Below are 16,477 nucleotides of genomic sequence, written 5' to 3'. Positions count from 1 at the left end.
AGGGATGTTTGAAATAGAATAGGCTGGTGGTGTTGGCAGGAACACAGCTCGACTGCAAGAGTGGTAAAACAAAGAAATCATTATTGTTATTAACTGATAGCTTTTAACTGGTCCGTATAGGGAATGAATCTGGTCTCATGCAGATGAATAAGAAAACAAGTAAATAATATCAAAAACATTGACCCTGCAGTTTGGCAGATTAACAGCGTGTAGTGTGTAGTTCATGGTGGGAGTATAACAACTCAATAGTTGTACTGAGGACCCCCCAGGGGTCCCAGACCCCCTGTTGAAGACCCCTGCTCTAGACTCATAATGGCGACTTTAAGCTCGATGATTTTTAGGACGGCAACGCCAGGCGGACTACGGCTGCTATGACAAAATGGTTAAGCAAAGCCTCTGCGGCGATGGGTTCCCACCCCTTTCACTGAACGCTTTGGTTCCCATGGCGACGCGTACACGCAGCAGACGGAGTAGGCGCTACATGGGAAGGGACCTTCTGCCGTAGTAGAGAAGGCTAGGACGACGGCAGGTTTATCTATCGAGCGCGGATCATTTCCGGTTACCGTTGTCATCTGCCGTTGCCGTTGTGTTGCTTAAGGTCGCTAATAAGGAATAAGGAACCAACACATCGGTAACATTGACGTAACGTACCCATAAGTATGTTTCAGTATTAAACCTAATCTATTCTACACTGTAGAAGAGTTGAGCTCATTTTTCAGTGTTGTGATGTTTTTTTCAGATTTCATTTTTCCAGCCTCTGCACGAGAGCCTCAGACCAGAGAGGAGTTTCTGCAGTGTGAGTACATGTTGATCTGCCATCCTTGTATGAATATGTGAATGGGTGAATCTAATGCACAATCTAATGCAGTGTGAGTACATGTTGATCTGCCATCCTTGTATGAATATGTGAATGGGTGAATCTAATGCACAATCTAGGTAAAGCACATTGAAAAAAGGCGCTATAAATTAGGGCATTCACGAATAGTGATTTTTAGTATTCGAATTATTCAACCTCAAAGTATTTGAATAGTCGAATATTCGACAGGACTGGCCAAACTGTCAAATATCAAGTAAGCAAGAGGCAAACATTGTGAAAATAGCAGATCTACATGCTCACAACGCCTCGCGTTCAGATATTTATCTGTGGAACCGAGTCACATTAAATGTAATGCCTACAATTCCAAGTGCTTATCAGGGTGGGGGTCCCCAGTTCAAATATGTTTATTTTGGGGGTCACGGCCTAAAAAGGTTTGAGAAGCCCTGGTATAGAGCATTAACAAATTCCTCCACCAGCGGCATTGACAACTCATTCTTATGACTTCCTATCTCGCCAAGCTTTATATTATATTTAATTTTTTAAAGAGAAAAAAAAAAAAAAAAAAAAAAAAAAAGCGAATATTCGACTTCGGTGAACAACATCGAATAGTGACGTTGGTATTCGAATGTTCGAATATTTGGTGAATGCCCTACTATAAATGCACCATTTACAGACTCTCTCTCTCTCTGTCTCTCTCTTATATATATGTATATATATATTTATATATATATATATATATATATTTTTTTTTGGGGGGGGGGCTTGTTATAACTTTTTTATAGATTGGACAGTAGACTGACAGGAAATGGGGAGAGAGATGGGGAATGACATGTGGCAAAGGTCGTCCGGATCGGGAATCGAAGCGGCGACGCCAGCAGGCATCATAGCCTAGTATGTGGTATGCGCCTTGACCACCAGGCCAGTGGGCGCCCCCATCTCTCTCTTATATTTTCTGTCACGTGTTCTTCTCACAGATGCTCGGCCGCTCTCTCTGAACCTGAACACGGTGCACAACTGGGTGGCGCTGTCCGAGAACAACAGGAAGATGACGCACACCGAACAGGAGCCCCAGGGTTACCACGACGACGAGGAGAGGTTCATGGTGTACACCCAGGCCCTGTGCACCGAGGGCCTGACCGACCGCTGCTACTGGGAGGTAGTGGAAGAAATATCTAACAAAAATAGCGTCGTTGTCGGGCAGAAACCTCGTATCTCCAAGTTTCAGATGTGTATGTTCTTTCGCAAAGTAAAGCCCTGCTTCATCGTACAAGGCCGTCGCACAAAAGTAGTGAAAAAAGCAGATCTACAAGCACACAACGCCTCGCGGTGCGAGGCGTTGTGTGCTTGTAGATCGGCTGTTTTCACTAGTTCATCATTTTTAAAATGATAAATACAAAACGAACGGTTTTGGCCATACTAGGTTTTCACCGGACAACGATGATAGGCTAATGTGTTCACTTCCGGCAGAAAGCGTGAAAATCAGCACCTAGGGGGTATTTTTGTGTGCCGAATTCAAAAATTGACGTTCCCAAGCACTTTTCCCATCTGGTGGCTCTAATTCACTTACCATACTAGGGAAAAAAGACCCCCCCAAAAAAATCTTCTTTAAATAGCATGTGAGGGGTCTATCTAGGGGGTTTCCATGATTCTGAATCCATTGCAAGCATTTGTTTTGCACGAAAAACATTCCTTGGGCAAGAAATGGACCCTACACAACTGTGAAAAGTGATGACTCATCACTAAACCATAGTTTTTTTCGGGGGTCCATTTCTTGCCCAAGGAATGTTTTTGTGCAAAACAAATGCTTGGAATGGATTCGGAATCATGAAAACCCCCGGCCTAGATAGACCCCTCACATGCTACTTAAAGAAGATATTTGGCGGGTCTTTTTTTCTTTAAGTGAATTAGAGAAAAGTGAATTTGAGAAAAGTGCTTGGGACCGTCAATTTTTTGAATTCAGCGCACAAAAATACCCCTAGGTGCAAATTTTCACGCTTTCTGCCGGAAGTGAACTCCTTTTTCACATATTTCTCCCACTAAGGTGAAGTGGAGCAAGGGGGCGGTGGTGGCGGTCAGCTACAACGACATCGACAGGGACGAGGGCGAGTCCCTGTTTGGGCACAACATCAGGTCCTGGGCGTTGATTTGCATGAACACGGGCTTTGCGATCAAACACAGGAAAAAGGAGGTGACGGTGTGCGGCCCTCGTGAGTCCAGAGTGGTGGGAGTGTACCTGGACCACAGTGCAGGTACGCTGTCCTTCTACAGCGTTGAGCTGGACGGCATGAGCCTCATCCACAGAGTTAAGGCCTCGTTCAAACAACCTCTCCACCCGGGGATAGGGCCTTTTAAGGTGGGATCTACAGGAGAGCTGCGGGAGATATGGCCAAGTGGTTAGGGGGCGCATACAGAACACCTAGGGGCAGGGTTCCCACGGTCATGAATATTTTGAAATTAGAAAAATATTTTTCCAGTACTGTAAAAGTTTTGGAATTGATCAAGGGTCCTGGAAGGTCCTGGAAAAAATAGCTATGCATTGTCTTTGGTTATTGATTTTGTTAATACCTCTGAAATGGCAAATTAAACATTGGCCAAATTGTCTCATATTAGAGGCAGAAATTGTGAAAATAGCCGATCTACATGCTCACAACGCCTCGCGTTGCGAGGCGTTGTGAGCATGTAGATCTGCTATTTTCACAATAGAACCGTGTTATACAAAATTCCTCTACTCTTAGTGCTCGTCAGGGTGCTGGGGTCCCAGTTCAAATATGATCATTTGCGCATAGGAGTAAGTGACTCGTTATTGAGCTGAATTATTGTTATATAGTCCTGGAAATCGGGTTAAATATTCTGGAAAAGTCTTCGAAAAGTTTTGGAATTGAATTTGGTAAAGATGTGTGGGAACCCTGTAGGTGTGAGATATGGTATATACCGTTATACAACGAGGGAGCCATACGAAAACTCCTGTTGAATTGTTAATGCAGCAGATTCGTTGCAGAATTATTTACTATTTAAACCTACATTTTGGTCAACAGTAATTCAGTAGTTCTCAAACTTTAAAATGTCAAGGTCTCCTTAACTCTGACAGTATACAAATGGAACCAAATGGACCCGTAAGGGTCCATTTGGTTTCATTTGTATACTCTCAGAGTTACATACTTGTAAGGGTCAATTTAGACCTCGAAAAAAAGGAACCCTTGGACCCCACTTTGAGGACCACTGGTCTAAATGTCTGTTACTCCTTTTTCTTTTAGTTTTTGTTACCTTGTAGGTGGTTGTACTGTTACATAACTTGAAAAATAACCATAAAAACCAACATGAAAAAGAATCGTGGTAAGATTGTGTATCGTGATACAGCTTGGAAGAATATCGTGATATTGTATTTTTCCATATCGCACACCCCTAACCCTAACATACAGTACAGTATAGGCTCTAAGCACTGTTTCCCAAACAGTGGGTCTGGACCCATCTGTGGGTCACAGACTAATATTTATTGGGTCAAGTCTTGAGTAGTCTCACATTGCCAGACAACTATTCCACAACCTCTGAATGCTATGTATATGCTATATAGAGTCTGGAACTGCACCTCCCAAAATCCGTTCACAAAAATAGATATTTTTTATTTCTATTTCTGCTAAGCAGCAAGCTATGTAAGGGATAAATACTGGCTCCGCGGGGGTTGTTCATATATAACATCCCGACGGACTGATAACTCCCGAGGCGCTAGCCGAGGGGAGTTATCAGTTCGAAGGGATGTTATATATGAACAACCCCCAAGGAGCCAGTATTTATCCCGCTTATTACCCGGCTACTAAATCAAATTAATAATTTGACTCAAAACTAAAAACAAAACAAAGTATTTCCTTGTTTACAGACGGCTGGAAGTGTTCCACAAGTGTTGCGCTGGGCGTCCTCCCAGCGCGACACGGTCGCCTTGGAAAACAAGGAAGTGCTGATTAGATAAGGTCCATTTTCTGATACTACGTCGTCTATTTCTCACTTAAAATATTTTTAAAAACATTCTTCAGAGCAACGTTTAGTTGTAAATGTCGCTGTGTGTTTGTTTTCATGGCTGACATGTTGGATACAGCACAAGATTCACGCAGTGCAGCTTGACTGCAGCAGGTGCTCTGAGTCTTTGATTAGCCATCGGTCTGTTATTGAGCCGAGCGGTCTGCTATCCAGAAATAACAGACCTCTGATTTCAGCGCTCGACCAATCAGAATCAAGCATTGGAACAAGCCGGGTAATAAATATCGTCATTGTCGGGTGGAGACCTCGTATCTACAAGTTTCAAATGTGTTTGTTCTTTCACAAAGTAAAGTTCTGCTTTATCATGCAAGGCCGTCGCACAAAAGTAGTGAAAACAGCCGATCTTGTAGATCGGCTGTTTTCACTATAAATCATTTTTAAAATGATAAACCCAAAACGAACGGTTTTGGACATACAAGGTTTCCACCCGACAACGACGATTATAAATGCTTAGAAGGTTTATACTATGAAACATAGAAGTGGGGAGGAGGCTTCCGTTCTCCAGACTGCAGCCGCATTTGAAAATTGTGTGAGGAAACATTCAGGCCACGCGAGACTACGACTCCAGTAGCCTCGAGTAGTTTGTTTAGGAAAAAAAAAATGAGAACCTTATACATTTTCAAACAAAGAAACAAACACATCCAAGTAATCCCATACATAATATATACTAACAATTAAGTGAAATGAAAATAGCCAATATATAAGCTCTCAACATGGCACGATCTGCAATTTTCCCTTGTTTGGGTACCGGGTGAATGTGTCATTTCTCTTTTGGGTCCCTGGGTGAATGTGTCATTTCTCTTTTGGGTCGAAGGCTAAAAGGTTTGGGAACCACATTAATGCAGCCTGAAAGCAATCGCGGGTTCGATTACCGCAAGCCCGCCGGCCTTCGCTGCGTGTCACTTGCATGGATTTTAAGTATATTAATCAGAAGTATTGGTGGAATGCATCATGCAATTATGCTATAAAATAATAGTTCTATGCAACATGAATGGTTGTTATAATGTTGTAACACAGCTCTTTCTCCTTTTATGTAAGAATCAAATAAAGTTTCTACCCCAGTGAATACATTTTTGTTTTAATTAATCATTAAATATATCAACTCACTGCGTACTGTGCGTAGGCAGTTTGATCATTTAACTCAATGAGTAGGTTAGGTATAGGTGTAGCTTGATATACTAACAATGATAAATGATTGATAATGATTGATGAATGACTGAGTATAGGTACTAAGCAGTGTAGTTTGATCACTATGGAATTAAGGTCATTCAACCAGCTCAGGGCTAGGCAACATTAAGCAAGGTGCCAACATTGGCACAGGGGAGCGTGATCACTGGCACACTGGCAGAAATGTGGGGGAGATTTCATTTATTTTAGAATTAAATATTACATCCCATCACATCTCTATAGAAATGACAGGATGCACATAATTCTACATTCATTCAAACTGGGCAAGTTATTGCTAATGATCATTAAATATTATAAGAAATAAAGGTTGTACAGTATATACTGTAATGCAGTGTTTCTCAACCTTTTTTCTGCATGGGCACACTTTTCATGTCCCAAGAATCCATGGGCACACCAACATAATACGGGGGTGTAAATATCGTCACTGTCGGGAAGAAACCTTGCATCTCCACGTTTCAAATTTGTACGTTTCTTCGCAACTGCGAGGCGTTGTGTGCTTGTAGATCGGCTGTTTTCACTAGTTTAAATCATTTTTAAAATGATAAATACAATACTGTCTTTCAAGCAGTTTCAAGGGGCACACTTTACCCTTCTCAGGGGCACACTATAGTGGTTGAGAAACACTGTTGTAATGTATATGGACAATCAAAATGTTTAGCCTACGATTACAACAGCGAACTAAAAAAAACGAATGTTGTTATGTACAGTATATGGACAATCAAAGTGGTATGATGTGGCACACTGACTATCAACATCTGGTCTGTGTCTCAAACACTTGTCTGCCAGTGACGTCATCGATGGGGAATCCAAGCTAATAGAAACGACAGCCAGGCTTTAAGTAAACATACTTCGGTTCTTTCCACTACTGCCTGAACCTCTCAGTACTAGCACAAGTCAAGATGACATTCATTGTCTCTGCCAGGCCCAAAGGCATGGCCCAGACTGTTTTGCACCCTGCCCGTCCGCCCTTGTGTCCGTCTGTCTGTGTCCAGCTAATCTCTGGCACCGTTGAAACGATGGCAGCGAAACTGTAGGCTAAACATACACTCCGGGGTTCAAGAGCAGAACCTCTGCCCCAAATCTTTCACATTGTCCTGTTATAGCGTCAAAAGGAGGCCGATTTGTGCAAAATACGTTTTAGACAGCAGGCCTATACTCCTACAAAAACAGAAATCATGAAAATCGGTACACGGTATCTCTATAGTCATTAAACAAAACGGGTCAGATTTCTCATAGGCTGTTCCATCCTGAATGGCTAAGATTGGCTTCCAAAAGTTTTGCAAGAGTGTTCCGTTTTGAACAAAATGCCTCAAATCATGAACACTGCGTGAGACTTCCATTATATATATCAGGGTTCCCACGGTCATGAAATTCCTGGAAATATTTTGAAATTAGAAAAAAAAAATCAAGTACAGGAAAAGTTTTGGAATTGATTCTGGAAGGTCCTGGAAAAACTTGCTGTGCATTGTCTTTGGTTATTGATTTTGTTAATACCCCTGAAATGACAAATGAAACATTGGCCAAATTGTCAAATATTAGAGGCAGAAATTGTGAAAATAGCAGATCTGCATGCTGTCTTTGGGCATTGCGCATAGGAGTAAGCGACTCGTTATTGAGCTGAATTATTGTTATATAGTCCTGGAAATCGGGTTAAATATTCTGGAAAAGTTTTGGAATGGTTATGGAAATTAATTGGTAAAAATGTGTGGGAACCCTGTATGTGTGTATATATATATATATATATATATATTATATATATATATATATATATATATTTTTTTTTTTTTTTTTTCCTGCTTTAAATCCTATTGACTGAAGGAGTATAGCCTGACTGCAAGCGTCAGACTTTTCACACACTACGTTTCACTTCGTTTTGCACCACCCACCAACAGGGGGTGGTAATGTGCGGACTGATTTATCAGGCTACTATTAGTATACAGAATACAGGCAGCGGTTTCGTAGCTAGAGAAAACGAGACAAACCCAACGTCTCACGAGGAGTTTGTACGAGATCACAGTTATCTCTCTGGTGTTCACCTTCAGAGGTCGAGAACTTTGAACAAGTTATGGTCATGCATGGTGGAACAAAGCAAACATATGGTACCTTGTAATGTTGCCACGTAGGCAGGCAGCAGTCTTGGCTGGCGAGTTTGCCTTAACTCACAATAGTAATTTCTGTGGTCAGAGTACAGATATTTGGGTCACAGGAACACATCTTCTCATGTCCTGCTTGAGAAAATGTGGGATGGAAGCAGGGACATGCTGGGCCCCTGATTCAGCCAGGGAAAAAGAGTTGGAGAGGCCCTCATTGCGCGCTATAGGGAGAGATCTCTCTCTATAGCGCTGCTGCTGCTACTCAAAGATTTGTGATAAAGTGACAAGCCAGTGGGCCAATTACATGAGTTATATTTCGTCGTTGTCGGGTGGAAACCTTGCATGTCCAAAACCGTTTGTTTTGTATTTGTCATTTTAAACATGATTTCAACGGCTGTTTTCACTACTTTTGCGCGACAGCCTTGTATGATGAAGCAGGGCTTTGCTTGGCGAAAAAAATTACAAATTTGAAACTTGGAGATATGAGGTTTATGCCCGACAGTGACGATTTACTTTGTTGGCCGCCCAGCCCCCAAAATGGAACAAAGGCCGACATTGTATTTAATTTTTTTTCCTAATGGCCGGCCTGGACCGGCCGGGAATGAACCGGCAGTTCGGGAGTTGCCCCGCTTATCCCAATGGCCAGCACGTCCCTGGATGGAAGCGTTGCGTTGCAACGCGGTGTGAGCTGATATATATCGTCAATATTGGCAAATATATTTAGTGTAGAAGAGAGAAGAAAGGAGGGGTTGTGTTGGTTGGTTGAATATTTAGTTTAAAAGTAGGCCTATACAGCAGTACAAAAAAAAGCCAAATGGATAATCACAAAAAAGACCCAAAAGCTTGTTTCCATTTTGGTCCATAAACATTCAAACATATATCTAGAGTAGACAAACAACAGAACGACAAACAATGATCAATACAAAGGTGCATATATGCGGTTTAAACAATTCATGATGATTAAAAAAAAGTCTTAAAAAGAGGGATGCAAATAAAGACCCCATGCCCCATGGGACTGTTAATTATTTCAAAGATTGACTGAGTCTGGGGACTTCTTTCCTCTGATATCATGAAAGGGCAAAGATCACATGGGAGTGTTTTAGAGGTGGTCAAAAATATCAAAAAGCATAAGAATCGCAACAAATGTTCCTGTCCATTTCTAAACAAGTCCTTGTTTTCACCCACTGTCTGTCATCAAGACTAGGTCATATAGTGTAACTATAATCATTGTGATGTAGCTACAATAATAACATTCCTACATTTAAAGGAGTAGTTCACCACTTCATATAATAGGTCCTCACTAATGTTCATGATAAAATATCACAATTTTTTTTCTACTCCAAGTCTCCTAGGAGAGCTGTGGGAAGTTCAGAATCCATCGTCTTGTGACATCATCATTTTCCCCCCCAAAAAATGTAATCAATATTTTTGAAAAAAATATTTAGATTTATTATCGCGAGAACAATGGCTTCCACTTTAAAATTGCAACTTTTAAGGAATAGAAAGCCTGCAGTTTCTATAAGCTGGATTGGCAATTGATGATGTCACAAGACGATGGGTTTCTGACCTGCCCACAGCCCTCCTCTATTAAGCTATTTTTGAGTGAGGACCAATTATAATTATGAACATAGGTTGAAAAGTGGTGGAGTGCCCCTTTAAACATGCTTGTGAAACGTGGGTGGGGTTTGTATGTGTGTACAGTATGTGTGATTGTGTGTGTGTGTGTGTGTGTGTGTGTGTGTGTGTGTGTGTGTGTGTGTGTGTGTGTGTGTGTGTGTGTGTGTGTGTGTGTGTGTGTGTGTGTTTGTGTGTGTGTGTGTGTGTGTGTGTGTGTGAGTGTGTGCATGCATGCCTTACAGCAGATCAGCCCATTTCCCAGAAACGGCCTCCTGACTCAACTGAAAGTGAAAGCGCGCAGCTTGAGAGAGTGATGACCTAACGTTCAATGTTCACTGTGAGGACAGCTTAGATCATACATGGACAACTGGCGGCCCGGGGGCCACATGCGAATACCGATATATTATTGATTTCAGCTGTTACAATTCCAAACATGACCTGCTTTAATTCCTTCAGTCTATATTAGTAGCTTAATGACTAGTATTAAAATGTGTTTTTTATGTCCAATGTATTTATTTGTATTTAAGTTCATAAAGTTAACATGAGTATATAATTAAATGTGTTTGAAATTTATTCAAAATGTTACATTTCAGGATTCCAATTCAAAAATAACAAAAAATGATTCAGGATTCCAATTCAAAAGAAACAAAAATAGCCGATCTTTAAGCTCAAGAGCTTGTAGATCGGCTATTTTTGCTTCTTTTGTATGAGATACTAGAATGACAAAGTAGGACGTAGCAATATGCAATGTGGCCCTCTGCAGTGAAGGTGGAAATATAGTGGCCCTCACCATCATCAAAGTTGCCCACCCCTGGCTTAGATTATAAGGCAGTGGTTCCCAAACTTGGGGTCGGGACCCCAAGTGGGGTCCCCAAATTATTTTGTGGGGTCTCCAGATGATTAGTAATGTCCAATGTTTTTCTCACTCAACAGTAAACAAACTAACATACAGTATAAGTGTTTAAAGGGTGACTGCACATTTATAAAGTGACAATTTAAGGACTTTCAAGACTTTTTAATACCAAACTGGCCAAAGATGCGAACACTGTGAAAATAGCCGATCTCCAAGCTCACAACGCCTCGCACTGTGAGGCGTTGTGAGCTTGTAGATCGGCTATTTTCACAATACGTATCCGCGGAACCGAGTCAAACTAAATGTAATATAGCTACAATGCAAGTGCTTGTCAGGTTTTGGGGGTCACCACTCCCCAGCTCAAATGTGTTTATTTTGGGGGTCACGGCCTAATTGGGAACCCTTGGATTATGGGAACATAAACTGTTAAGGCCGCGACACCCCAAAAGGATCATATTTGAACTGTGGAAATCCCTGAATTCAAGTCTCCAATGGGGTGAGTAATCTATAGTAAAATAAATGCCGCTCTACAAGCACACAGCGCTTCTGCTATTTTTGAAAATGTGAAATAGTCCATTATTATCCATAATGAATACTTATACTTTGGAACTGTAAGTATTAGGCTTGTCACGATACTGGATTTCTAACTTCGATACGATATTTTGAAACATTTTGATACTCAATACCATTTTCGATACCACGCAACCACAGCGATTTTAATAATAATAATAATAATAATAGCTGGAATTTATATAGCGCTTTTCTGAGTACTCAAAGTCGCTTTACAACACTAAGTGTGTGTGTGTGTGTGTGTGTAAGTGGTAGGTAAAAACAACAACTTTAATAGGAAAAAAACTAGGATAAAAGATACAAAAGAGGTCTAAGAAATAAAAGAATAAAAACAAGAGTAGGTTCAAGGTCAGCTGGGAAAGGCGATGGTAAATAGGTAGGTTTTTAGGGCGGTTTTAAAGGTGGGGATGGAGGGGGCGTCTCTGATACGTTTAGGGAGTTCGTTCCAGAGGGTGGGGGCGGCTACAGAGAAGGCCCTGTCACCCCAGGTTCGGCGCTTGGGCTTGGGGACCACGAGGAGGCCAGCCTCACTGGACCTGAGCGAACGGGTTGGGACGTAAGGCTCGAGGAGGTCAGAGAGGTAAGGGGGGGCCAGATTGTGCAGTGCTTTGTAGGTGGTGAGGAGTATCTTGAAGTGGATTCGTTGTTTGACGGGGAGCCAGTGGAGGTCATGGAGGACAGGTGTAATGTGGTCTCTGGGGCGGGTGCTGGTGAGTAGACGGGCGGCTGAGTTTTGTACGTACTGGAGTTTATTGAGGGTTTTGGAGGTGATGCCGTAGAGTATACTGTTACAATAGTCCAACCGGGATGAGATGAAGGTGTGAATGAGGGTTTCGGCAGCAGAGAAAGTCAGGGAGGGGCGGAGGCGGGCGATGTTGCGAAGATGGAAGAATGCAGTTTTGGTTATGTTGTTTACGTGGGGGAGGAATGACAGAGTGGGGTCGAAGATTACTCCTAGGTTGCGGATGTGGGTGGAGGTTTTAACAGAGGTTCCATCGATGATGAGTGAGAATTCCTGGGTGGAGCGGGTGAGAGTGTCGGGGCCGATGATGATAATTTCTGACTTATTGCAGTTGAGTTTTAGAAAGTTCCTTTGCATCCAGGTTTTTATGTCGGTAAGGCAGTTGGTGAGGGTGGAGTGGGTGGCTGGGGTGATGGATGTGGTGGAGAGGTAGAGTTGTGTGTCGTCGGCGTAGCAGTGAAACTGGAGACCGTGGTGACGAAGGATTTGACCGAGGGGTAGGATGTAGATGGTGAAGAGTAAGGGACCGAGCACTGAGCCCTGAGGGACTCCGTGGGTGACTGGGGCAGTGGAGGAGGTGCAGTTGTTGATGGAGATGAAGTGATGGCGGTCGGAGAGATATGACTTCATCCAGGAGAGTGCTGTGCCGGATAAACCGAGGGAGGAGTGGAGGCGTGATATGAGGATGGAATGCTGGATGGTGTCAAAGGCTGCACTAAGATCTAGAAGGATGAGGATGGAGAGGGAGGTGTCGGCAGAGCGGAGGATGTCGTTGGTGACCTTGAGTAGAGCAGTTTCGGTACTGTGGTGTGAGCGGAAGCCGGACTGTGCAAAAATGTTTATTATCATTCAAAGAAAAATACAGAACTTCTTGAGGTAGATGGTAGTGCACTTTTTAAAGGCCTGCCTTTGATGTTTTCACATTCTAAGTACAAATAGGCCATTCAAATAACTAGGAATAAGTAGGATGGATACACATAAAAGTAACGTTGGTGTAAACCAACAACAGAGGTAAAAACTGAGTATCGATATTATCTATACTATGGAAAAGTCATATTGAAAATTGATACTATATTCAAAATCGATACTTTTCGATAAATCGATATTTTTTACAACACTAGTAAGTATATATGTTCATGCAGACACATTGTACTTTTACTCAAGTAAAATGTTGAATACAGGCCTCACAGCACTCGTAACAGCATATCTCCATATTGTGGTATTGATAAAACTCTCTGTTTAAGGCGGGCTCTAGGCGGATCACACTGGTCAGTTAAGAATAAAAATGAAACTAAACTCCACTATCAACTCGTGGTGTTGAGGAGGAGACAAGAGCAACCACTCTACTCTCATCTATTCCCCCTGTTCAGGTGAGTTACAAGTTTCTGTCAAATATTTATCAAATATGAAATCAAATAATCAAATATTAACCCATTTAGAACAGGTACACAAATTGTGTTTCATTATTTTATGCTTTAACTATTGAAAAATAGCAGATATACAAGCTCACAGCGTGGCACCGAGTGCCGCGCTGCGAGCTTGTAGATCTGCTATTTTTGAAAAATCATGAAAATTTGAATTTTGACCCGATTCTATAAGTGTCTTTTGAATCCTTCTAAGATTTTTTGAAAAACACATGTTTCTATGTCAGCAATCTGACCAGCCATCGTCAAAGAAAAGGTCCTTTTCACTTAACTGGAGCTCAGTTAGTCTGTTCTTGAGAGACTACTATGTCAGTGGTTTTCAAACCTTTTCATGTGAAGGACCCCCAAAATGATATTTATTTGGCCACGGACCCGCATCTCAAAATATTCAGTTCCAGGGACCGCCCAGAAGCAAAATTTGAGTTACAAACGTTTGCTTTGAAAACACATATATTCAAAGATTTGCACACATTTTCACGACTTTTTCAAAAATAGCAGATCTACAAGCTTGCAGCGCGGCACTCGGTGCCGCGCTGTGAGCTTGTATATCAGCTATTTTTCACTGGTTAAAGCATTCAATAATTCTAGGCCTAAATGGGTTAAATCAAATATAGGGATATATAATTTTGGGCGGATGAAAAGCATGTACGTAAAAATTCACATTTTTCCTGGAAATGGACAAAGAACCAGTGTTCCAGTGTGGTCATAGTTTAGTTCACAAGAAACAAATACTTGTCAGATAGACTTTGCCTCTTTCACTTAAACATCTATTTTTGTAAGTGTGTCTGATAAAAAAACTAATATATATAAACCACTAGAAAACTGTCGGGGTGCTCACAAAAGCAGCAAAAGAACTTCTGTAAAGTGCTTACATGTGTAATACATGTTAGCAATATAGTTGGCATAGTTCACCTCCTGTCTAATGATTAACAGGATATCCTGTAAATCATTAGCTCTGCTTCTTGTGGGGGATATCTCGTCTGCACACCTTGTAGGCTATAGTAAAAATAGTTTGATTTATCAGCTCTCTTTCTGTGATGCCAAACAGGGCCTACTGTATACTGTAGGCTACTTAATGACTTCCCAGCTAAAAGAGCTTTCTGAAGCTGGGTGGAGGTTGCTTGCTGAGCATGAGGCCTTTTCAGCTCCTTCCAATACACCGTCAGCCTCATGCCGGACTCTAACAGGTTACTCTCTGCTGTTTCCTGGTGCCAGGACAGAACAAACTCTCTGGTCAGCCATGAGGCTATTTTGTTTCCCAAGTGGGAGAACTTAGTTTGAATGTTCGAATTCAGGTGGTAAAAAAGAAAGAAAACCTTTAAGACTAAAGACCTAAAATCATGTCTTCTTTTTCAGTGTCTCCTCTGCAGATGAACGTCATCTTTGACCTGATCTGAACTTGAATTCACCAGGTAAGAATCCTACGAGAGAATCCTACGAGTAGGCATACGTTATGTGGTAGTAGTACATACCGGTAGTAATGGATGTATGGAATAATTGTTACGTTATGTCAATCCAGAAGCCAGGTTTAATGCTATTATTTAAAACACGTTCTTCCCTCATCATCTATTCTAATGTACTAGAGGTTCGCGGCCTTCGGCCGCTCACATCTAGAGTCCACGCCCGCTTCTTTATTAAAAAACGTTTTTTTTCAAAAAAAAAAGTTTTTTGAGAAAAAAAAAAGGAAAAAAAGAAAGCGGCAGCGCACGTTTCCGGTCGGACATATTTGACCGCCGGACGCACTGGAGAGAAGTGACTGTTATGCCTCTGCTATTTCTCTGCACTCAGTGTGGAGGCAGCAGCAGCAGCTGCACATGCAAACACAGTGGTGTCAAATTTCACTCTCTCTCTCTCTTGCTTGCCCGCCCCCCCTCCCCTGTTGCCTCCTCTCTCTCGTGCTTAGCGAATGAGCGGACGGCATAGGGTTATGGGCGGTATTCCTTACGTCCTGACGACTACCGACTACCTATGCGACGACTACCTATGCGACTACCTATGAGTTGAAGTCGATGTAAAGGGGGCGTGAATGGGCTTGGAAGTGGGATGCGGCAATAAGCCCATTGTAAATATAAGATAGGTTCTCTATGGCGCAATCATAAAAATGTATTATACATACATATTTTTTAAAAGTGTTGATTTCAACACTAGCACATTTTGTTATAAATGTAACATCGCTCTTATCTTTACCATGCAGGAACCTACCATGGTGCTTAGGGAACACATCTTGCTGACTCTGCAAGAGCTGCAAGAGGATGACTTCAAGATGTTCAGGTGGTATCTGCGAGAGCCCGAATACCTTGAAGGTCACAAGCCTATCCCCAGGTCAGAGCTGTCGAGCGCTGACCGGCTGGACACAGCCGACCTGATGGTGGAGGCGTACCCTGCTGCTGTAGCTCAGATCATGAAGAACGTCCTGAGGAAGATCAACAAGAACGACCTGGTGAAGACCTTTACCACAAACATATCCCAAGGTAGGTGAAGAGAGGGTAGATATACAGTACATTTACACATACTGTATGCAGGATATGAACAGGGGCGTCACAAGGGGAGGGAAAGTGGGACTGAGTTACTAGGGCCCAAGGTGGAGCCCCTCCTTAATTATTTTATACTTCAGCTATTGAAAAATAGCAGATCTACAAGCTCACAGTGCAGCATGCCGCGCTGCAAGCTTGTAGATCTGCTATTTTTTGAAAAGTCGTGAAAATGTGTGCAAATCTTTGAATATGTGAATTTTTTTAAGCGAACATTTGTAACTCAAATTTTGTTTCTTGGTGGTCCCTGGAACATATCATTTTGAGCACCACTGACATAGAAACGTAGGTTTAAAAAAAAAAAAAAAAACCTTAAAAGGATTTTAAATATTCAAATATTCATGTTCACGATTTTTCAAAAATAGCAGATCTACAAGCTCTCAGCGGCACTCCGTGAGCTTGTATATCTGCTATTTTTCAATAGTTAAAGCACAAAATAACGTGTAATAATGCGTTCTCAGTCTAAATGGGTTAGACCCTCCTCCGCCTATGAAGAACATTCATGGGGGGCCCGCAGTGAATCCTTGTACCCAGGGCCCAGAATGTGGTGCGACGCCCCTGTATATGAAATACACCTCTTTCAACAGGGCAGTCCAGAGATGTGGCGCCA

At 42.0% G+C, this 16,477-nt stretch overlaps 1 protein-coding gene across 1 annotated transcript in view; it reads left to right on the top strand.

Annotated features, from left to right (window-relative positions):
• LOC308279913 (stonustoxin subunit alpha-like) overlaps positions 1-3,215 on the top strand; it is a gene marked incomplete at both ends in the record, with an annotated part of 6,829 nt that extends 3,614 nt beyond the window's left edge. The window contains 3 exons of the mRNA XM_080720134.1: positions 740-796; positions 1,792-1,973; positions 2,859-3,215. Of these exons, the coding sequence (XP_080576260.1) occupies positions 740-796; positions 1,792-1,973; positions 2,859-3,215 (596 nt within the window). The remainder of the gene's footprint in view (positions 1-739; positions 797-1,791; positions 1,974-2,858) is intronic.
• Positions 3,216-16,477: the final 13,262 nt, after the last annotated feature.

The sequence above is a fragment of the Nannobrachium achirus genome, assembly GCF_963921795.1.
Source record: "Nannobrachium achirus genome assembly, chromosome: 24".
NCBI classification, from domain to species: Eukaryota; Metazoa; Chordata; class Actinopteri; order Myctophiformes; family Myctophidae; genus Nannobrachium; species Nannobrachium achirus.
This window is presented reverse-complemented; position numbering and strand designations above follow the sequence as displayed.